Source organism: Hemicordylus capensis, chromosome 2 (genome assembly GCF_027244095.1).
Source record: "Hemicordylus capensis ecotype Gifberg chromosome 2, rHemCap1.1.pri, whole genome shotgun sequence".
In the NCBI taxonomy this organism is placed as follows: domain Eukaryota; kingdom Metazoa; phylum Chordata; class Lepidosauria; order Squamata; family Cordylidae; genus Hemicordylus; species Hemicordylus capensis.
Window position 1 is genome coordinate 255527859 of NC_069658.1, and position 23516 is coordinate 255551374.

General features: G+C 45.6%; 1 protein-coding gene across 10 annotated transcripts; it reads left to right on the forward strand.

Annotated features, from left to right (window-relative positions):
* The first annotated feature begins 299 nt into the window (after positions 1-299).
* On the forward strand, positions 300-22696 carry LOC128343447 (zinc finger protein 501-like). 10 transcript variants are annotated; one of them, XM_053292532.1, is made up of 7 exons: positions 305-445; positions 2595-2634; positions 4550-4660; positions 5282-5383; positions 5922-6035; positions 18499-19512; positions 21223-22696. In XM_053292532.1, exons 1-7 carry the CDS (start codon positions 407-409, stop codon positions 21255-21257), a joined length of 1455 nt encoding a protein of 484 aa, XP_053148507.1. In that variant the 5' UTR covers positions 305-406; the 3' UTR covers positions 21258-22696. The 10 variants fall into 10 exon arrangements, with proteins under 10 accessions (XP_053148503.1, XP_053148501.1, XP_053148510.1 ...); XM_053292526.1 differs by lacking the exons at positions 18499-19512; positions 21223-22696 and adding an exon at positions 8059-10038 and having other exon boundaries at positions 301-445; XM_053292535.1 differs by lacking the exon at positions 5282-5383 and having other exon boundaries at positions 303-445.
* The last annotated feature ends 820 nt before the right edge of the window (positions 22697-23516 follow it).

A 23516-nucleotide genomic window follows, 5' to 3' on the forward strand; every position in this document is an offset into this window, starting at 1 on the left:
CTCTTCAACATAATTCTCAAAGCGGTTTACATAGAAAAATAAATAATACATAAATAAGATGGTCCCCTGTCCCCAAAGGGCTCACAGTCTAAAAAGAAACATAAGTTAGACTCCAGACACCAGCAACAGCCACTGGAGAGATGCTGTGTTGGGGTTGGATAGGGCTAGTTACAATAGAAAATACCACTTTTGCCTGACGACAGAATGTACTACAACTCCCAGAACCCTCTGTGTCTGAAAGGAAGGGAAACGATGAAAAGTCCTACTAGCTATTGGGTCTCTTGGGTAACTGATCTCTGATTGGCTAAGACAGCTGACAGTGGACGTACGATTGGTTGTTTTGGAGCAAGGTTTCGGAAGTAGCTGCACTGCATGCGGTTGTAAGAAGCAGAAGAATGGCAATGGCATGAAAGCTGGCTGGAGGAGCCGACTCTTGCAGTTGCTGGTGAGAGGGAACAGAGAGGGTGGTGGCGCAGTTTAACCTTTCTAGAGCTGTAGGAGAGCTCTGCTGGTTCAGATCGAAGATCCTTCTAGTTCAGTATCCTGTTCCCTACGATGGCCAACAGATGCTTCTGGGAAGACTATAGACAGGATGTCAAGGCAGACAGCCCTCTCTGCCCCCCACCCCACTCTGGCATGCAATGACATACTGCCTCTAAATAACTGGATCCGTTTAGTATTATAGCTGCTGATAGAGGTATGCCCCTTGAGAGTATTTAACCCCCTTGTAAAGCCATCAGGCAGTGGGCACTTTGTGGCAATGAGTTCCATAAATTAAAAATAGTAAAAAGTCTTGTAGTGCCTAGCTCATTTATTGTAATGCCATAAGCTTTTGAGGTCGACAGTCCACCTCCTCAGATGCATGCATTAGACTCTATTCCGGGGATTCTCAACTTTGGGTTCCCATATGTTACTGGACTTCAGCTCCCATAATCCCCAGCCCCAGTGGCTTTTGGTTAGGAATTATGGGAGTTGAAGTCCAACAACATCTGAGGACCCAAGATTGAGAACCCGTAAGTAGTCATGAACTGGCAAAGAGGCATCTTTCAAAGTTGTGATGATTCTCTTTATATTAAGCAGGAGGAGAACAACTGGCCCTATTCCACCCCAGCACAGCATCTTTCCAGTAGCTGTTGCTGGTGTCTACCTTTTATGTTTCTTTTTAGACTGTGAGACCTTTGGGGACAGGGAGCCATCTTCTGCTTATTTTCTTTGTAAACCATTTGGAAAACATTTTTGTTGAAAAGTGGTGTGTGTGTGTATATATATATATATATATATATATATATATATATATATATGTGTGTGTGTGTGTAATAATAAATAATATGTTAGTCTTTACGATGTTACAAGAGGCTTTGTTGTCTTTGCTATAGTAGACTAACACAGCTACCCCTCTGAAATAAGTAAATTAGGCTTTGTGTGAAGATGTTTGTCCTTTTGAATCTACTCTTAATCTATTGTATTGGATGATCCCAAGTTTTGGTGTTAAAGAGAGAAAGCACAAAAAATTATTGCTATCCCTTTTTTTTGCCAAACTATGCATAATTTTAGAGATGTCCACCATGTTCCCCCCTTACCAACCCATCCTTCCCATCTTTTACATAAACTAAAAAGTCCCAGATGCTTAAGCTTGCAATGGTGGTCCATATATAATGGGGGGGGGGGCGGCGGCGGCAATGTGTGGGTGGGTGTGCCTTTCTTTCAAATGAAAAGCATATGATAAAAATAATGAAAATTGATTAAACAAAATTTGGCATAGCAGATTAAACCCGCACTAAAACCAGCAGTTAAAATGCACTAAAATGACCGATTGTAAACATTCTGGGAGAATAAAAAGTGTTTGCCTGGTGCCTGAAGGACAATAACTGAGATGCCAAGGAACACTCTTGGGGGAGAGAACACCACAAATAGGGTTCCCCAAGTGGGGCTGCATGATCAGGTCTTCCCAGGGCAAGGAAGTCTCATCCTAGGAGTTGCTACAAAGAACGTCCTCTCAATCTCATTCAGCTGAAACTCTGATTATTATTACATTTCTATCCCACTTTTCTGCCAAGGAGCTCAGAATGGTGTACATGGTTATGTTTATCCTCACAACAACCCTGTGCGGTGGGTTAGGCTAAGAGATATGTAACTGGCCCAGAGTCACCCAGTGAATTTCATGGCTGAAGAGGGATATGAACCTGGGTCTCCCCAGTCCTAACCCAACACTCTTAACCACTACACCACATGAACTCATATTAAGTTCATACTGAATTTAAGCAATATGATGTGCCTTCAGATATAATGATGGTCATTTTACATTACCATTCATATACATTGCATTTCATGGCATAAGTGGGAGATCAGTAGTTCCTGTCCTAAAAAATTTACATATTAAAGGATTTTGCCATGTCCTGGACTGTATGTGCAGGTCTTGGTTAACCGCCTTGAAAGAAAGGGGATCAGGGAAATGTGCCACTTTTGTCCCTTTTTGAACCATTGTGTTGTTGTAGGAACAGAGAGAGTGATGTATGCAAGATAAGTTTGCCCAAATGTGTATTAGTACAGGGTGCTCAAAAGTTATTGCATTGTTTTTTGTTATGACCCACCAGGTGCCAGTTCCTGTGAAAGCTACACCATTCTTCAAACCAGGTAGATGCATGGAACAGTTTCTGTTTTAAAAGAGGGGTGGAAGGGTGACCAATTTTGTAGGAGACACTTGCGTAGTTAGAAACATAGGAAGCTGCCATGTACTGCGTCAGACCATTGGTCCATCTAACTCGCTATTGTCTACACTGACTGGCAGTGGCTCCTCAAGGTTTCAGGCAGGAATCTCTCCCAGCCCTATCTGGAAATGGCAGGGAATGAACCTGAAGCCTGCTGCATGCAAGTATGCAAATGTTCTTCCACTGTGCTATGTCTTCATCCCCTAAAGGGAATATCTTATGGTGCTCACATATAGTCACCCATCCAAATGCAAACCAAGGCAGACCCTACTTAGCAGAGGGGACAATTCATGCTTGATACCTCTCTGAGTCAGAAAAACATGAGAGGCTTTTTCAGAATCCTCATTTCTAGTGAAGGTGGTCTGATGAGAACCTCTCCTTATCTTAGGAAAGAGAGGGTGTTGGGATTCCTTCCCAATCTGACACTGAGCCCTTTGCAATGGCTTCTAGTATAGTGGGCCTTGAGTCGGTGGGCTCTTTGTTCTTGCAGGGGCCTTTGAAGAAGGTTCCTTGAACAATGATGTCATAATGGTGAATTATGGTAATACCCCTTTGTCAGGTAAGGAATTTGCATCTTCATTTGCTAGGAGTTGCAGGTGCCCAGGTCTGCCCATGTCTTCTCCCATTCCCATTCCTTCAGAATTACAGGCGGAAGAGTTCCTTTGCTTGATTCAGTGAGACTTTTTTTTTAAAATTAAAACTGCTACATTTCTCAAATATATAGGGTGCAATCAATCAATCAATCAATCAGATGTGGTTCTTTGCTTGTTAGGGAGGATATAGATCAAATTTTATTATTCTGGTGCCATGATGGTCAGAAGTATCCCTAATATCATTTGTTAAAGTCATGACTATTGGTTATTTAAAAACAACAACAACAACCTCATATTAGACTCCTAAGTTGAATATAGCATTATAATTGCAAATTTTCTCTCCAGAAATCTTTAACAAAAATGAAAAATAATGAAGCCTGTTTAGGAATATGTGAAGCTGTCTCATACTGACTGACAACCTAACTAAATTTACTAGAAATCTTCTTTTGAAATGTATTAGTCCTCTAGAATAACTTGAGTAGAATGGCTGAGTAATTTAGACAGGTTGTCAGCCACTGAGGTCATTCACACGACTGGGGTGGGGGTTGTGGGGAAGGCTGGTCAAGCTTAGCTCCCCGCCACCCCGATGACTGCTGCAATGTTGCTGGGAGCACGGACCACGCTCACAGATGATCTGCACAGCATGCCTGCAGTGCTTGAGGCCGGGATGATGCATCCCAGCCTCCGGAGATCCCACAGTGCACCGCACGGCACTTGTGATACATTGGAGGATTCCCCCTGGAGATGGGTGCTCTAGGCACCTGTCTCTGTGTCTGCAGGGGCTAAACATAACTCCAGTGAACACACAATCCCAGAGCCCGGGTTAAGGGCTTGCTCGAGGGGCTAGGCAGCGCTGCCCCACTGGGATCAGACCCTATCCCGGTGATTCTCACGCACAGCCTAACCCAGGCTGGGCTTCCTTCAATGAGTCAGATCATTGGTCTATTAGTCCAGCACTGTCTGTCCCAATTGGTAGCAGCTCCAGGGTTTTGGGCAACAGTCTTTCCTATCCCTGATTCCTTCGATTCTCTGACTGGAGATCCCAGCAACTGAACTCTTGCATGTACAACATGTACTCTACCACTGAGCCGTGGCCTCTCCCAAAAAGCATTGTGGTAGAATCTCCTCTGGAGGTTTTTGGGAGGATATTTTGTGAACCACCTAGAGCCTTTAGAGTCAGTCTGTCAGGTATAGTGTAGGGCCTTCAACCAAATCCTGGTAACATTCTGTCTCTTCTTTCCTGGCAAGGATTTCCAGTCCAAGAGCCCAACCTCATTTCCTGGATGGCCGAAGGGGAAGAGTCATGGATGACAGATTCTCGGGACTTGGATCAAAAAGGGTTCTCTGACACCAACTCAGGTGAGGGTGAATGGAAGCCAGTTGGGTTTCTTTATTTATTATTTACATGTATATCCCGTTCTTCCCCCGAGAAGCTCAGAGCAGAGTACATGGTGATCCCAGGTGATTGACAACCTGTTAAAATAATAATAATTAAGGGCCTCATCCAAACTGAGTTAGTTATGACTAAGTCCCACTGAAATCATGGGAAAATGGGACTTCAGTTAGTTATGATTGACTTGTCTCATTGATCTCAATGCTGCTTAGTCAGGACTAGCTATTCGGGATGCTGCCCTAAAACGTTAAATATAATGAGTCTGAAAAATACAGCAGAGCAAGAGCACACGTTTTAGGAGGAACTTGTTGGTGTGAATTTATTTATTTTATTTTTATTTTATTTGACATATTTATATCCCGCTCCAAACTTACATCTTTGGGTGGCTCACAATAAAATACAAATTATAACAAAATAAAAAAGCTAAAACCACAGTAATGTAAAATTTAAAACAATGCTAGAAACTATCGAAACAGTATCTTGTTATCTATAACAGTATCTAACTTTCAAAACAGTATCTAATGCTCATCTCTCTATGTCGGAATACCAGTCCTCAGCACTTGATTTTCTGTCTTGCTTCTGATCAGGGTTTCCTGATGTAGAGGTAAAGCTGGAAGCAGAAGAGGAGCCATGGAACCCAAGCCTCCGAGCATCTCAGGAAAGTCAGACTTTCCTGGCTGTTCAGTCAGGTGAGAGAGGGGTTTGCATGTCCTGGAGTACATAGATGACTTACTCAGAACATGCGTCAGGTTTCTTTTATGATTACCACTCTATTGCTATCCCTTATGATTCCTCAAGGTTGGGCATTCCGGCACAGAGTGGATAAGAAAATGGATGGCCAACTGCAGCAAGGGTGCCTAAAGTGCTGTAGACACTTGGGGGTTTGTGGTACACCTGGGCAGAATCAGAAAGCCTTTCGATCTGGGGAGTTAGCCAGTCTCCCTTCACTTTTATCAGACTAGCCCTCTGTTTCCTAGCCACAATGGCCAATAGCCAGGGATTATGGGAGCTGTAGGCCAACATCTGCAGGAGAGCCGAAGTTGAGCAGCCCTGCCTTAAACCAAGATTGATTGATTTTTCACAGGTGAGAGAAACCAGTTTTCACCAGGACGTTAAAAATAAATAAATCAGGTTTTTATCCTAATATATCTGATGAATACCATGCCCAATGCTGCTTCACGTGCTGAATTCCATTTGGTTACATCTGTGCTCTTTGCCTTTGAGCAGGATTTTCAGACCTCAAACCAGACTTTATCTCATTGCCTACAAAAGAGGAGAAGCCCTGGATTCCAGACCAGGAGGCGTTGGATGGAAAGGAGGTTCCATCGGACCACAGCTTGGGTGAGTGAGCACAACTTGAATGGAAGCAGTTAGATGTCAGACAAATCCTGATATGTGTGAAACTGGTTGATCTTTCTTACTGTCCTCCCTCCTGGTTTGAATTATCTCTTTACCAGCTCCTCTTATCTCTTCCGTAAGAACATGAAAAACGCCCAACTGGAGGAGACCAAGGATCCATCTAGTCCAGCATCCTGTTTCCAACCAGGGACAGCTAGCTACCTCTGGAAAAACTCACAAGCAGGACGAGAGGGCAATAGCCTTCCCCTGTTTATCCCCAGTATCTGGAATCCAGAAATACACTGGTTCAGATCCTGGAAGTTCCATTTAGCTATCATGGCTAATAGTCTTGGTATTGGCTAACATTAATAGTATTTATAGTTCTCACTGGGCTGGGGCCAAAGCACATGCTTTGCATGCAGAGGGTCCCGGGTTCATATGAGGCAGAGTGAAGTGATCATTTCAGGTGGCAGATTGTTGGGGTGGCAGCAGGACAGCAAGATCCTGCCCCCCGCCCTGCCCCCCCACCCCCCGTCGCTACTGCCATCAGAGCAGCTCTTCAGGTCCGATCTGACCCTTGCAAGCTTTGAAGAAGCACCTCTCTTCACTCTCCTTGCAGACCCTCTAAGAGAGACAAGGATTGAAGAGGAGGCTGCTGGCAATTTCCCCTCCACCCCATTTTCAGTGCTTTTTTATTATTACTAACAATTTACAGTCTGCAGGTCAGTACGCTCTGACCCCCATGTGTTTGGTCAGGCTCTATAAATAAAGTAGGCATTGCCTAGCATTAAGGATTTCACATATACAAAGCCGGTTCACATGACTGCCCCTGGGGCAGGGAGGGAGGAGGTTGGGAAGGCAGGGACAAACCTACTTCCCCCCCACCAATCAGTATTTTACTGTGTAAAGCACAGCTCGCCCTCTGCACAACACGCTGCTTCAAGATTCGAAATTAGTCCCGGCCTCTGGATATCCCACAATGCACCGCGGGATGAGCACAGTGCTTTGGGGGAATCTCTTGTGAGTTGGGTACGCAGCCCGAACACACACATGGCTGTATTCCCGCACTCACACCCTCTAACCCCGGTAAATGGCCAGGTAAAAAACTCGGACTTGTGACTGAGGCAGCGCCATGCTAGATTGCTCATGTGTGCAGCCTCATAGAGTGCTTGCCTTTGGATAGTCCAGAGCCATTACCTGTGGAGAGGTGAGGAACAAATTGCTTCCTGAAAGATCCTTTGAAGAGAGATTGACAGCAATTCTTTGCCTCTCTAGAATGGGTGTGAGACAGAAATGCAATCACATGTCTATGAAATATGCACAGAGACATCTTGTCTTTCTTTACAAGTAAAACTGAGCCAACATTTTTTTTTACCACACTTTGATTAGAATTTGGCAGGCTTACTGGCATCTGTCTCAGGTCCAGATCTAATCCACAAGCTGCTGGTTGACCATCCTTCTCTCTACAGCAAATGTTTTCCTATAAAGGAAAGTCTTTATTATGCTTCTTGAACTTGGAATGAGGTGGCTAGAAACCTTCTGAGCCAAGGAGTTCTGTGGAGAGAAGACCTCTATATCTGGTAGCTGCTGACTGAAATTTAGAAGCAGGTGGAACCACCTTGAGCCATTTTAGGACAGGCTGTATAGAAAAATTAAAATTAAATTAAATACACATTTACTCCACAGGTTCTCCCAAAGTTCTCAGGACACGGTGGAGTGGGGTGGGGGAGCAACACGCGAAAAGTGTTTCCTCAGAGTTTCAGGGCCCAGAATATTTAGTTATTTAAAGGTTAAAATCAGCACTTTGAATTGGGTTTGGAAACTAACTGGTATTCAATGCAGCTCTTGGAGAACAAACGTTGCACAGTCTCTCCAGCTGGTGCCTGGCATCCATCTCTTCTTCAAAGGTAGGCCTTGTTACATTCGGACAAATGTGATGAAACACTTTTGTCTTGAAAATGGCTTCTACTTTTAAAATTATTATTATTGATCCTGCTGAGGATTAATGTGCCTCTTTAACATGTAGGTGTAACAGCAATTTGGCCTGGAGACTTCTACATATCGAGGAACAGGAGGGAGATATGGCTGAAAGAACCACCTGGCCAAAGAACAACTGCTGCTAGAGCCATGATGGTCTCTGCTCCTGGGGTGACCACCCACGCCATTGAGCAAGTGACTGAATGCCTTTCCTCCTGCCTATTCCTGTTCTTCTCTCCATCTATGCTGGACCTTGTCCTTGAGTGCAGCAACAAATATGGGGTTGAGTGCTGTGGGGACGCTTGGGAGCCCATCTCTGAAAATGAACTCTGTGCCTATCTTGGGCTTCGCATCTTGGCAGGAGTGTACAGATCCTGTGGGGAGAGTTTGGAGGAACTGTGGTCCAGCGAGGATGGTAGACCCGTCTTCAGAGGGACCATGTCGCTGGGGACCTTCAAAAAAATCTCAAGGGTTCTGAGATTTGCTGACCAGGCTCAGTGCCAAAGGACCAGCTGGGGTAACAAACTGGCCCCTGTGGCTGACCTGTGGAACATGTTTGTGGAAACGCTGCCAAAGTGTTTTGTCCCACATGAGAACGTGACGATAGGTGAACAGCTGGTCACCTTCCGAGGTAGTTGTCCCTTCAGACGGTATATGCCACCCAAAGCTGCCAAATACGGAATAAAATTCTGGCTGTGTTACGATTCCGTCACCTCCTATGTCCTCAACGCTGACATATCTACAAAGAGAGAATGCAGTGCCCTAGCACCAGCGAACTTGGAGGACATTGTGATGAAATTGGCTAAGACTGTGGAGGGAAGTGGAAGAAATGTCACAACAGGCAACTCATTTACAAGTGTGGAACTCGCCAGGGAGCTGCTGACAAAACAATTGACTCTGGTTGGGGCAGTGAAAAAGAACAGGCCAGAGGTTCCACAGGAGTTCCTTGGCAACAGGTCCAGAAGGGCCCACAGTAGCATATTTGGCTTCCAAGGAGACCTGACTCTTGTTAGCTATGTCCCAAAGAGAGGGAAAGCTGTCATCCTTCTGTCGTCTTTGCACATGGGCTCTGGTAGAAGTGCCACAGAAGGAAAGCCAGAGGTCCTCCACTTCTACAATAAAAAAATCAGCTGCGTGGAGACCTGCAATCGACTGATCTCCCTCTACACCACCAAACGGGTTGGAAGGCATTGGCCCCTGGTTGTGTTTTCCAACATCCTGGACATTGCTTGCTTGAACGCTTACATCATTTGGATTTCTTGTCACCCTGACTGGAACGCCACCAGTCATCGCCGGAGGAGACTTTTCCTGCTGCAGGTGGGAAAGGAGATGGTGACGCCTCTGCTGCAAAGCAGGAACATCGGCAGCTTGCCAGAGCCTGCTAGGGAGGCCGCATGCCGTGTGTCTGGAAGAGGCCCCGGCAGCAGGAAGAGAGGCAGGTGTTATGTGTGCCCTAGGAAAAAGGACAGAAAGGTCCAGCAGAAATGTCCAAAGTGTGGGCTGTTTGTATGTTCAGAACACATGTTGTTCACCTGCTGTGAATGTACAAACAAGTAATTATGAACATGAGACTAACCAGTTAAGTTCTGCCAGACCATCTCATTGGAGGCGTTCAGGCACAGAGGGAAAGTGGCTTCTCTTTTCTCGGGCATTGTTTACATTGATATGATACCTTGCTGTCCCTTTCCTTGACTGTTGTATTAACTTCTGTCATCTTGTAAGCTGCCTTAGGTGCCTCCCACTTTCTTTTTTGGCCAATAAACTTTTTTAAAAAAAAACTTAAGTAGCATATTTTTACTTGTTAGGGTTTACCTGTTATAAACTGAGGCTGTTCTTAGGAGCAGCCAGACCGGGTTAGGGCAGCCAAACCTGGGCTTGGCTGCCTATGAGAACCGCTGGTAGCCCTGAGGCTCCCAGTGGAGCCTCAGCAGTGAGCCCACCTCTTATATTGAGGGTAAGGGAGCTAGCATTCTGTTAACCCCATTTACCTGAAAGTGTAAAGCGGCAACTGCTTTCAGCCACTTGACGGGCGCCCACCTGTTCCTCATGCACCGCACACTGGCATGGTGCATTGTGGGATTCACAGGGGCCGGACCAGTGCATCCTGGCCTCCACGCTGCCAGCGATAGCAGCGGAGCATCTGAGTGCACCATCCGTTTGCCCAGCAACATCCTGGTGATCGTCTGCAGGAAAGGGAGGGTTAAACAGCCTTCCACTGCTCCCGTCCTCCCAAACAGTTGTATGAATGGGCCCACTGTCTTGTTCTTTATCACTATACATGTTAATAGGTTGGTTGCAAATGATTTTCATGCCTCTTTGCAATATTGAGTCAGTCAGACACACTGTTGGGGTCTAACTGGGGGCCTCTGTGACTCACCCATCTGGCCAGACAGCTTTTTGACCATCTGATGATGACGAGATCTCACGAGACAGGAATTGCGCCTCGCAAGCTCCCTTAATGAACTTTCACGAGCCTACAGAGTCTTGCAGGCGTTCCAGCAAGATCTCGCAAGACTACCAGTGTTCCCTTTAACAGGGATTCCCAGATGTCGTTGATTACAACTCCCATAATCCCCAAGCAAAGGCTATTGTAGCTGGGGATGCTGGGAGTTGTAGTCAACGACATCTGGGAATCCCTGTTAGAGGGAACACTGGAGACTATCCGCGAGATTTCGCGGATATATAAAGACAGGCTGGCCCATGATGAGGGGCCAGTCAGGCAAGGGCTACCCACCTAGGAGCCGAGGATGGAGGCATTGGGGGTGGTTTTTGCTGACCTGTGAAGACAACAGGCAGCTTAAACATCTCTTCCAGCCAGGCCAATACTCTGAGGCTGGACCTTATAAGGGGTCAAGAACGCAGCCCTGACACAGGGACACATACACACACACACACACCCTTTTGGTGTGGTGGTGCATTTTTTAAACAAAAGGATGCTTAATACAGGCCGCAAATGACCTTTCTGTATCTCTTTTTCCCTGTCCTCTAATTATCTGCTCCCTGCTAACTGGACAAAGAGGTGCCTTGTAAAGTGGCACTTCTCTTATATATAGCAGGTAGTGAGCAGCTGGCCCTATTCAAGCCCAGCACAGCTCCTCTTCAGTGGCTCTTGCTGGTGTCTCCCTTGCGTGGTTTTTTTTTGTGTGTTTTTTAGATTGTGAGTCCCTGTGAAACTGGGCACCATCTTTTCATTTTATTAGCGATGTAAACCACTTTGAAAACTTTGTTGTTGTTGTTGTTGTTGTTGAAAAGCAATGTATAAATATTAGAATACTAATTATCCTTAATCTTTTTACAGAAGACTGGCATAATTGCCAAGCCCATTTCATTGGGGTTTTAAAAAAATGCCATCACAGTTAAATTTTAGTCCATTAATCATAACTTTGAATCAACTGATTAATTCTGCACATGAATAAAAGCAATCATTCTGACAGAGGCAAATGGCATTTTTCTTTGGTTGTACATGCATGTTTTAGCAGATGCCATCTATGAAAAAGTCTTGCCCTTCAGTTGTGAGAGAGAAGGAGGAATGCCCTTTCTAAAATGTCACCCAGGCTTTTAAATAAATACTGTACTTGTATTAACAATGTATGTGTTTTTTAAAAAAATCTGCAATTAGATTAAGTAGCCATGCCTTTTTAAATAAAAGTGTTTAATGGTGTAGTTAATATGATCAACTAAGGCTGCAGTCTTATGCCCGCTTACCTGGGAGGAGGCCCCATTGGACACATTGGGACTTCTGCATAAACATGGATAGGCTTAGGCTGCAAAATGTTGTAGCCATAGTTCTTTTCAACCGTGGCTGGCAATCCCTTCCTCCCAGATGGGCTAGCATCCTGAGCCCAATTCACACATTTTGCTGTACAGGCATACAGATGTCTTGTACATCTGTTTGCATTAATAATTATACTTGCGTTCATGTTAAAAGTGAACCTGGGTACAGGCCCCTCAAATGCGTTGTATAGATAGGACGTATACTGCTGTACTTGTGTTCACCATACTGTGTGAATAACTGTACCTGTGTGCAGATCTGTCAGTTTCATTCATTCATTCATTCATTTATTCATTCATTGTTAAATTTAAATACCACCTTTCATTAAAGCAATTCCAAGGCGGTTTACAGCAAAAAAAAAAAAAAAAAAAATCTAAACACAAGATGGTAAAAAAGACACAATTAAAATATTAAGTGAAAAAAATATTAAACAAATCTGGTTAAAAAATTAAAACAAAGGCATAAAAGCAGTACAGACTATAAAGAGCAGCAGCAGAGAATCAAATAATGCCTGGGCAAAAAGCCAAGATTTTACACTTTTTCTAAAAGCTGTGATGAAGACCGAGGAGCGAATAGCCACCGGGAGAGCATTCCAGAGTCTGGGGGCAGCAACAGAGAAGGCCCTGTCCCGCATGCATGACATCTGAGCCTCCCTCATTGTCAGCACCTGGAGCAGAGCCCCCTCAGATGACCTCGTCAAGCGGGCAGCAACCCTTGGGAGCAGGCAGTCCCTCAGGTATCCCGGGCCCAAACCATTAAGGGCTTTAAAGGTCAAAACCAGCACCTTGAATTGGACCCGGAAACAAACTGGTAGCCAGTGCAGCTCTTTCAAAATGGGTGTGATGTGCTCCCACCGGGCAGCTCCAGATAAAACCCTAGCTGCCGCATTTTGCACTAGCTGCAGTTTCCAGATATTCTTCAAGGGCAGCCCCACGTAGAGTGTGTTACAGTAATCCAGCCTTGACGTGACTAAGGCATGGGTAACTGTGGCCAGATCTGCCTTCTCGAGAAAGGGATGCAGCTGGCGCACTAGCTGAAGCCATGCAAAGGTACATCTGGCCACATTATTCGTGGGGGTTCCGTTCCACAGGGGGCCATGGATAGTGAATCCGCAAATAATGGGGCATTAGGGCAATGGGAATCGGGCGTTACGTTCCTGGACGCCAAACATAGGCCAAAAATGGCAGGTTTCCCCCCCCCCCCACATCACACCCAATTGCCCCCAGATGGACGCTCAAGGTCCTTACTGCACTGTTGCCCATGGGGCTGAAAATCAGCCAAAAATCATGGTTTTTGCCTCCATTTTGAGCCATAAAATGGCTCCCAATCTCTCCAGCAGTCAAAATCCACACCCAACCAGGGGCATGTCTAGGGTAGGGCAGGCAGGGCACGTGCCCTGGGCACCACTTGAAGGGGGGGCGCAAATTCTTAAAAAAAAAATTTTTTTTAAAAATGGCCACCAAAACCAAAATGGCCACTGCACATGCTCAAATGGTCTCTGTGAGGCCCTAGGCTATGCCAGGCCTCGCAGAGGCCATTTGAGCATGCATGGTGGCTATTTTGTTTTCAGTTGCCATTAAAAAAAACCACAATTATTTTTTAAAAATGGCCACTGCACATGCTCAAATGGTCTCTGCGAGGCCCTAGAGGCCAGCAGTGGGAGGGGTAACCTTTTCAGACCCCCCCCCCCACAGCCTATAGGAAGCACCCCAAAGGGGCTACAGGTTAAAAAAAATTACTTTAATATGTCACTGTACACATATTCAGTTTGGCACTATGTACAGAGAATCAGGGCTTGTGAATACTGAGCTGAAGCTTATGAGCTAGGATTGTATTCATTTGCTCTTACTTTGCTTCTTATGATAAGTGAGTTAAATGTGGTGTCTTTAAAATATGGTTATTAATGGTGAGTTTATCTTTGAATCAGTGAGAAATCCTTAGTATTAAGGCCCACTGGGAGTTTCTTGCTCTCTTTCTCTCATTTTAACTGTCTTTCTGAAATACTAGAATATATTCCAAGCAGTGACACAGTTTACTCTTCATATCCTTTAATTATTTTCAGAGTATCCGAGAAAAGTCAAATTCTCCATTTATTTTTAAAACTTATGTAATAGTGATGCTAGTAGATGCATAGTAGAGAATTAGACAGGCACTTCTGTTTAGTTTTCCAAGTACACCTCCACAGAGTATTTGGGTATTTCATGAGCCCCAGCATACTGAAATTTGTAGTTTTCCAGCATTTTTTGGTCTGGCTACGTCTACTGCTAAATAGTTTTGGAAATTTTAAAAGATTAATGAGCTTGACTTATATTTTTCAGCTGATATTATAGTAAAGTTATCTGAAAGATGGGTACCAGATGTTTGGACAAGGGGCGCAATTTCAGTGCTTGCCCTAGGTGCTATTTTCCCTAGATATGCCTCTGTACCCGACTGGTAGATACGTGTGTTTAACCCTTTCCTCCCCGCCCCCCGGGTTTTTTCCTCATATACCAAGGTTGGGTGCTAATTGCCCGACTGTGGATACGTGAAACCGAGCGCTGGACCCGCGAATAGCAAGGTCCTCCTGTACACTTGTACAAGCGTTGAACATAACAGGCCTTTTTCACAATCAAGCCTGAGGGCGGCCAGGGAGGAGGCCTTGGAAAGCTTACCTCTCCTACAGACAATCATTCTGTTGGTGCTGGGTGCACGGATTGAGTGCCCAGATGCTGCCCCAGGCGGTGTGGGGGCCAAGATGCATTGTCCCAGCCCCTGGATATCCCACAGTACACTGCATCAATGCATTGTGGGATATCTGGGAAATTCCACATTGTGGGAATCCCTCCCTCCTCCCCCCACCCCCGGTGATGGCTGGGAGCCTGCTCCTGTGTCGGCGCCAGCTGGTAGCAGCTGGTGCTGACACACAAGCCATTAGCCCGGGTGAAGGGCGCGCTTGTGCCCTTAACCTTGGCTAACTGGAAGGCCCCTTACTTAGGTGGGTTTGCTGCCAAGGTGTGCCAGGAGCCGTGCATCTCCCAGTGGTTCTCCCAGCTGCCCTAGCCCAATCTTAGCTGCTCGGGAGAACAGCCACAACATGTGAATGGGACTTGGGCTATGCTGCCCTAATGTCATTGGGCTCCTCCTATACCAGCCCAGCACAAGAGGGAAGGAGACAAGACTTGGGGAAAAACCCAGAGAGGCTGCTGCTTCCCCTGCATTCCTGGCAACACTACTAGCATGCATTCATCACAGAGCAGTGATGGCGCCCCTGTGTGGCAAGGAAGAAATCAATCTATGCACAGTACTACAACTCCCTGTGCCATCAGCATATCACACCGTATGCACAAAACACACAACCCGCCTGACACAAGGATGCCAGAGCACCTTCTGCTCCATGAACTGCTATGGGTCATACTGCACAGCACAAAGGGAAAGAAAATTGTTCCCTTAGGAGAGGGGAGGCATGTGCAATAAACACACAGGCCTCCCCAGAGCAAGGCTTCAAGTCCCTATGAGGGATGCAATATCCATTCACAGGAAAACTTTTTTTGCCAGGGAAGAAACGGGGACAAGGCCCAAGGGGAATCCCACTTGCACTCTGGGAAGTGAGAATCTCGGTAGCTTACTGCACAGAGACCTGGGTTGAGAACCAGGTTCAAATTAACCTTTTGTGTGACTGGCCAGAAACACCCATGTCAGAAGCCAAAGAGGAGAAGCAGGCAAGTCTGAAAACTCACATTGCTTGGGCCACAGAGCAGCTCTCAAACCACTCCTTGCAAGACATCTCAGGGGCATTTATCATCCCTCAGCCTCCCTCTGTCCTGCAGGAAATGAGCCATTTCCACCAGGAATGCAGAGGCTGCATGTGGAACCCTAGCCCTGTGGAGCAGCCCAGGGGCATATGGCCAAGAAGTCATGATGTCCAAAACTTCTGGTTCCATTACTGAAACATTTTGCAGACACTATAATATTTAAGGATTACAACAGCAATGAATGCACCACAGAGAGACCTTAAAGGCCAAGTTGAAGACAGATCATCCTGGAGAGAATCTCTCTATGTGATCGCTAAGAGTCGACACTGACTTGATGGCATTTAATATTTAAGAGTTTTGTAAGAATATGGTCTTATAATAGATGTTCTCTTGCTAGTGGTTATATATATCAGCTTGAAAATTTGCTTATGGCTACAGTCATTGGGAAAGTGCTAACATGCCTAATTCTGTTACCCTTGGAATTGCCCCAGAGTTGATGTAATGTTATGCTTTCAGGGCAGGGTAAGTCTGAAGGAGGTAGAGGATTTGTCATAAGTCAGTTAGTTCCTCCTGCTCCTGCCCATGACATACCCACAGTCCTGCCCCATTTGGGGGCCTCTGCCAGCCAGAGTTACACCAGCAATACAGATCTGCTGATGTAGCAGTATAATTGTGTCAGCTTAGCAAAGATGTGGAAGTGCATTTCAAATTATACCAGCAGAAGGGGGCCTACGCCAGATCCTATGCCACTCAAGGTGGTGTTTTTAAATATTAGGGTTGTGCCTTTAACTGCAATCTATACTACAATTAAATAATAGAATTTAAATAACTTAATAACCCCCTGCTTTTTCATGTTCTTTCTTTCTTACTATTGACTGATTGATAAGTTGCCGATGCTATGCGCCTGTTAACTCCAAAAAATTCTTCTACCAAATCCTCTTTTATTATGCAAGGATTAAAAAGAACCAATCACCAAGCAGTGTTCCCTCTAACAGGGATTCCCAGATGTTGTTGACTACAACTCCCAGCAACCCCAGCTGCAGTGGTCTTTGGCTGGGGATTCTGGGAGTTGTAGTCAACAACATCTGGGAACACTGTCACCAAGGATAAAAATACCATCTACCAGATGTTGTAAGTTAAAACAAGTTTTATTTGTAACATCTGGTGGATGGTATTTTTATTCATGTCTAATTGTTTTGGTGGAAGAATTATTTAAAGTTATTTATTTATTATAAATAATTGTAAACAGCCTAGAGAATTTAGTAGCAGGCGGTATACAAATATTATAAATAAATAAATAAATAAATATTTGAGAATAGGCTGTACATGGTCCCTTTTTCATGGAGGTGTTTCAGTCTTGTATTAACAAATTTTGTGCTGTTAATGGAACTGCCCTGGGGTAATTGGTGAAAACCCCAAAATTGTGTTTGGGCTTTGTGTGAGGAATTAGCGAGATGGGGTGGAGCAGTTCCACATGGAATAATTTTTGTGAAAAGCTTTGTTTATAGGAAAATGAACTGAGAGAGAGGTTAAAGTTGAAAAACAAACAAGGTTTTATTGCAGTGTAGGGCTACAGGGGAATAGGAAAGTCAATTAAAGCAATATTACTACTAAAAATACATTACAAGGCTAACCAGATAACTGCAAAGAGGAAATTTAGCTTAGTGTCTGAATTAGTGGTGATTGGACCCTTGTGGCTCTAGCGCAAATGAAGGACCTCTTTCTTCAGGGATGGACCAGGAAGCAGCAGGCAGTAGCGGGAAACTAAGGGGGTTTGGGCAGCAAAGGTAGATCCAAAAAGTGTCTGTTCTCGAATAGCCAACTTCTGGTAGAAGCAATGTTGGCTGGGCAGACTGGACCAGGCGAGAAGGCTGATCTGAAGGTTGGAAGTATGACTGGCACATAGAGCAAGACACAGCCAAGGGTAATGGCGGGTGTCCGATCTAGCATCCATATCGTGGGTGACTCCAAGGTATAAGAACCAAATGACATGCACTGGGAACTGAATAAAGCACACTGGTTCAAGGAGCCAGGGGCAATTATATCTCAAAATATGTCCTGAGGCAACATTCCAGTTGCTCTTCTTTCTTGAATTGGGGAGTTCCAGGGAATCTCAAAAGATTCCATTGTCTGTGTTTGCTGTGCTGCACTACAACGCAATGTTTTGAATGGGTCAACTGCACCCTGTATGTAAATGGCATGAATGAACGTGAAAACACGGTATCTCTTGGGTTGGAAGAACCTAGTAAACTCATCAGTATTTTATTACACCTATGAGTTTCTATCGCCCACTTAGCTCTCTTCTGGTAGGAAGTAAGTTGCATCTCAGAGCCTTATCTGACTTCCCTGCTGAGGTAATTGGTTTTTAACTTGTTTGAGGCATCTATGGAGGGGAGGTAGACCAAGAGGGGGTCAATCTTGGTGCAGAGAGAGACCCTGAATGAAAACTAACTTTTGCAAGTTAACTTCAGAAGTCTACTTAGGCATTCCCAAACATAAGGAAAGGTGCAAGGCTAGTGCCCTTTCAATTTGACTTTGGCAGCTACTAAATCTGGGGGTAACTGTCCCACTGCCTGCTAAGTGACAGGTCCCAAATATGCCAATGGAGAACTCACGATCCTGTGAGGCTCATGAGCATATTAAAAGTGAGAGCCATGGATCCATGATCTCAGACAAAAACAGAGAAGCTTCTGGGAGCCTGCAGAAGAGCAGTGCTAGCAACAGTGGGGAGGGTGGAACATGTGGGCTGGGCACACCTTTGGCTTTCTCAGCATCCCACAAGCCAGTTTCTTGAATCATCAGAGCCAGCCCACTCTTCCTTGGCTAGTCTCTGCCGGTTCAGGGACGCTGATAATCTTTTGGCTAGGGGACTCCCAAAGTCCCAAGGTGGTCCTCGGACCCTCATCTCAGTCTACTTTTTAAGCTCCTTCTTCCCAGACTTAGCAGTGATCTTCTTGTCTCTGTTTTCTTCCCTTTGTCCCAGCAGATGGCGTCAAGAAAAAACACCCATGTTCAGAGTGTGGGATGTGTTTTACTCAGAAAACGAACCTCATCCGACATGAGCGAGTTCACACAGGAGAGAAACCATACAAGTGTTTGGAGTGTGGAAAAAGTTTTAGTCAACAATCAAACTTTGTGACCCACCAGAGAGTCCACACAGGAGAGAAACCCTATAAATGTTTGGTGTGTGGGGAATGTTTTACCAACCGCCAAGCCTTTGTGAAACACCAGAGAGTCCACACAGGTGAGAAACCCTACAACTGCTTGGAGTGTGGCAAGTGTTTCTCTCACCATTCAAACTTTGTGAACCATCAGCGAATCCATACAGGAGAGAAGCCCCATAAATGTGTAGAATGTGGGAAATGTTTTGCTCAAAAAACTCACCTAGTGAAACACCAGAGAATCCACACAGGAGAGAAACCTTATACGTGTTCAGAGTGTGGGAATGCTTTTTCTTCCCATTCAAACCTTGTAACCCATCAGAGAGTCCACACAGGAGAGAAACCCTATCAATGCCCAGAGTGTGGGAAATTCTTTGCCCATCATTCTGCCTTTGTGAGTCACCAGAGAGTACACACAGGTGACAAACCCTACAACTGCCTGGAGTGTGGCATGTGTTTCTCTCACCATTCAAACTTTGTGAAGCATCAGAGAGTCCATACAAGAGAGAAGCCCCATAAATGCATGGAATGTGGGAAATGTTTTACTCAAAAAACTCACCTAGTGAAACACCAGAGAATCCACACAGGAGAGAAACCTTATACATGTTCAGAGTGTGGGAGCGCTTTTGCTTGCCATTCGAACCTTGTAACCCATCAGAGAATCCACACAGGAGAGAAACCCTATCAATGCCCAGAGTGTGAGAAATGCTTTGCTCATCATTCCGCCTTTGTGAGTCACAAGAGAGTCCACACAGGGGAGAAGCCCTATCATTGCCTGGAGTGTGGAAAGAAGTATACTGATCGATCTACTCTTGTTCGCCATCAAAGAACATGTTCAGGTGAGAATAATCTTTATCCTCAAGATAATTAACTGGTCTGGGACCTTATATTATGCTTTGATTTGGTACCTTGTAATGTATGCATGTCATTTTCAAGTGTTACCATATGTGGAGAAAACCCTGCAAACAGAAAGTAGCAGAGCAGGGAGCTGAATGAGATAGAACCTCTCTCCCGATGTGCTGGTTTTTGTCTTTGTTTCCTCCCTTTTCCTTTTAATTCAGGAAGTATTTATGTGGGAGTGTATTCAAAATGGCTCCCCTTCCTTCATCTGCAGTCTGAAGGTGAGGCTGTAGCTCAGTGACAGAGCATCTGCTTTGAATGCAGAAGGACTCTCCAGTTCAATCTCTGGTAGGGCTTGGAAAGTCTCCTGCCTGAAACCGTGGAGAGCCACTGCCAGTCAGTGTAGACCAGGGCTTCCCAATCTGTGGCCCTCCAGATGCTGCTGAACTGCAACTCTCATCATCCGCAGTCACAATAAATTGTAGCTGGGGGTGATGGGAGTTGTAGTTCGGCAACAGCTGAGGGACCACAGGTCGGGAACTCCTGGTGTAGACAATACTGAATGAGATGGACCAATGGTCTGGACTCAGTATAAGGCAGCTGAGCAAGATGGACCAATGGTCTGACTCGGTATAAAGCAGCTTCCTATGTTCCTGTGTAACTGCTGCAGCCCACTCTACCAGCTCAGGATTCTAACCCTTCATTCTGCTGCATGTAATTTAGACCAAGCCTAAATTACAAGCCTTATTCAATCTATACTGCCTTCCCTCCCAAGGACTGTGTAAGGGAATACAAACATTCTCTGTGGCTCCTTCTCCCTAGTGGGAGAAAGGTGATAAATGGGTGACACATCATTTGCCCAGTCTTCCCCCCTGCCTCTTCTCTCATTGCCGTTGTGTCTCACTTTAGTCCGTGTCTCTCATGGGCTCTTTTCATTTTACTATTGTTATTAAGAATATGTATGTATTGCTTTTCAACAACAACAAAAGGTTCGCACAGCGATGAGAAAATGAGACTGTTCACACATCAAGCCAAGAGCAAGCCAAGGCGAGTGGCTCCTGGCGGCGGCACGGCAAACCCGCTTAGGGAGCCCGCCACTTAGTCCGGGTTAAGAGCACGAGGGCACTCTTAACCCGAGCTAAGTGCTTGTGTGTTGGCACCACGCAGTGCCGACACAGGAGCAGGCTCCTGGCCAGAGCTGGAGGATCTCCACAATGCACTGTGCTCTTGCACAGTGCATTATGGGAGTTCCTTTGGCCAGGACGGTGTATCCCAGCCCCCAAACCTCCACGCTGCCTTCTGCCTGGGGCAGCTGGTGTTGGTGTGGGCACGCAGTCCACATGCCCAGCATGGACTGGGCCATTGTCTGCAGAGGAGGTAAATTCCAGCAGCCTTCCTCCCTGCGCACCTGGTAGCCGTTCTCACTGATCGTGAGAAAGGGCTCTATGGCTCCTTGTCCCAAAGGAGCTTGCAGTCTAAAAGAGAAACACAAAGGCAACATCAGCCACAGCCACTGGAGGGACTTTGTACTGGGTTGAATACAGACAGCTGCTATCCTCTCGGTAAATGTAAGAGAGCCACCATTTGAAAAGGGGCCTCCTTGCCCAATTAGCAAAGATATTCCACCCCATTTTCCTTTTCTTTCTCAAAGATATGTACTGTATGTATTAGTAATTCCTCTCTGCCTGCTTGTTTTCTTTTTATTTCAGCATTTCTTATGAGAGAAGTACACACCAATCAATAGGATTTCATGGAAAGCATTTACCAGAGAATCCAGCCTGCAAGAACATCAGAGAAACTATGCAAAAAAACCCTAATATCAGATGTTCTTACTTGGCATAGCCTCCATAAAGGGTCCTTGTTCATAACAAAAAAAAAATTGTTAAAGGCAAGCTGTATGAATGTCTTAAGAAAAAACATTTTAGGATGGGTATATGTAGCCAAAATGAATGCCCAACTTTCTATGCTATTACGGTGTGGGTGGGTGGGTAGGTGGGTCTCTATGACATCCTTCCTTGTGTGCCAAATAACCTGCAAAATAAATTGAAGAAACTGGGATAAAAAATCAAGTGCTTCATAAGTAGAATGAAAGATGGATAATCTGGATCTTGTTCAACTTGCTGCCAAGTGACAGAACTGCATCAGTGATCTGCAAGCCCCTATGTTTGTTTTGAGACAGGAGGGTTGCCACCTGTGGCTTTCACAACAACCTGATAAATAGATATTAGTGGGTGATAATGCTGATCTCTCCAGTGAAAAAGCTTTACCTTCTGAGATCTGCTGGCATGAGCCTAAATCAAGCTAGATTTCCTGTGGTCAGTTATCAGCCATACTGAATAGTGCAATATAATGAGGCTCTTCACACAATTAGTGTGAAGAGCTGTAAGGGGGTTTGCAGGGGAAACGGGCTTAGCCCGCTCTCCCCGCAGATGATCCAAAGGCAGCCCTGACTGTCGCTCCGTCACAGAGCTGGCGGGGCTGCACGGCCCCCAGAAGTTCCAGGGTGCCCCGTGCAAGCGCTCAGGGCATCCTGGAGAGACCACCGAACCTGGGAGACTGCTTGCAGCCTCCTGGCGGGAGTCTCCTCATGTGCCGCCATGGTGCAGAGCCGTGCCGGTACATGATCAGAAAACCCAGGTTAGCGGAGCGCTCGCTCCACTAACCTGGGCTAAGGGGAGGGCTACTTTGGTGGGCTAGCCGCCAGAGAACCAGCAGGCTCACCCACGAGCCCAGCGGTTCTCACCATGTGGAAAAACCGGCCTGGGCTTGGCTGCCTGTGAGACTCACCAGGATCCATGTGGATCCCAGCGCTGCCACAGTGCCAAGCCTGACTTTTTAGTCGGGGTTAAAGGAGCAAGTGTTCCATTAACCCAGGCTCCAGGATCATGTGGTAGTTCAGTATGCTTGCCACCCTCACTGGCACAGAGACAAGTGTCTAGAGTGCTCCTCACATGGTGCATTGTGGGATTCTGCCCGCACAATGCTGTGAAAGGCCCCAGTGTCTTTACTATCTTTTGGCTTGGTTGTGTGGAGTTCTTAACTTCTCTTTCTCTCTCAATCAGTTTAAATCCAAGCCCTTATCCCTTTGTTCAAATAAAAACCACCCTTTTGTCTGATAATTGCTGGTCTGTGTCTAGTTTACCTAATTCTAAAAAAAGGCCCATGGCCTAGCTGTTCAGTGCACATACCCCTGCTAACTGAGCAAAGAGGCACCTTTTAAAGTGGTGGTTATTTAGCAGGGGGAGAGCAACTGGCCCTATCCAACCTCAGCACAGTATCCCTCCAGCAGCTGTTGCTGGTGTCTAGCCCATGTTTCCTTTTAGACTGTGAGCCCATCTTATTCATTTATATCTATGTATAAATAAATTGGGAAATAAATTTGGAAACTTTTGTTGAAAAGCAATATATAAATATCCATCATAGTCATAGGTGTAAAGAAGGGGGGTGGTAGCTCTGAGGCCAACCTCCTAATCGGTTTAACAGCCATTATTATTATTATTATTTTATTTATTTGATTTCTATACCACCCTTCCAAAAATGGCTCAGGGCGGTTTACACAGAGAAATAACAAATAAATAAGATGGCTCCCTATCCCTAAAGGGCTCACAATCTAAAAAGAAACATAAGATAGACACCAGCAACAGTCACTGGAGGTGAGAATGATGAATATTGTCTCATGACAGCTGGACAGGGCAGGGATTCCAGGCACTCAATTTACCCAGCCGCCAGCCCGAATCTGCTAGCCCAAGAAGAGAGATTGGGGGGAAATGAGGGGAAACAGGAGAGAGAAGGAGCAGGGAAATCAATTGGGTGACGTAGGTATAGTCACGCCTCACCTCCTCCTCTGGGATGTCATTGGTTGGAGAAAAAACCTGGAGCAAGTTGTGAGAATGCACACGGGAAAAAGATCTGCAGGGAATGCGGAGAGTAGCTGACACTATGTGAAAGGTCCATTTAATCCTCCAAATTAAACAGCTGTGAATCTGAAGCAAAGAAATTCGCT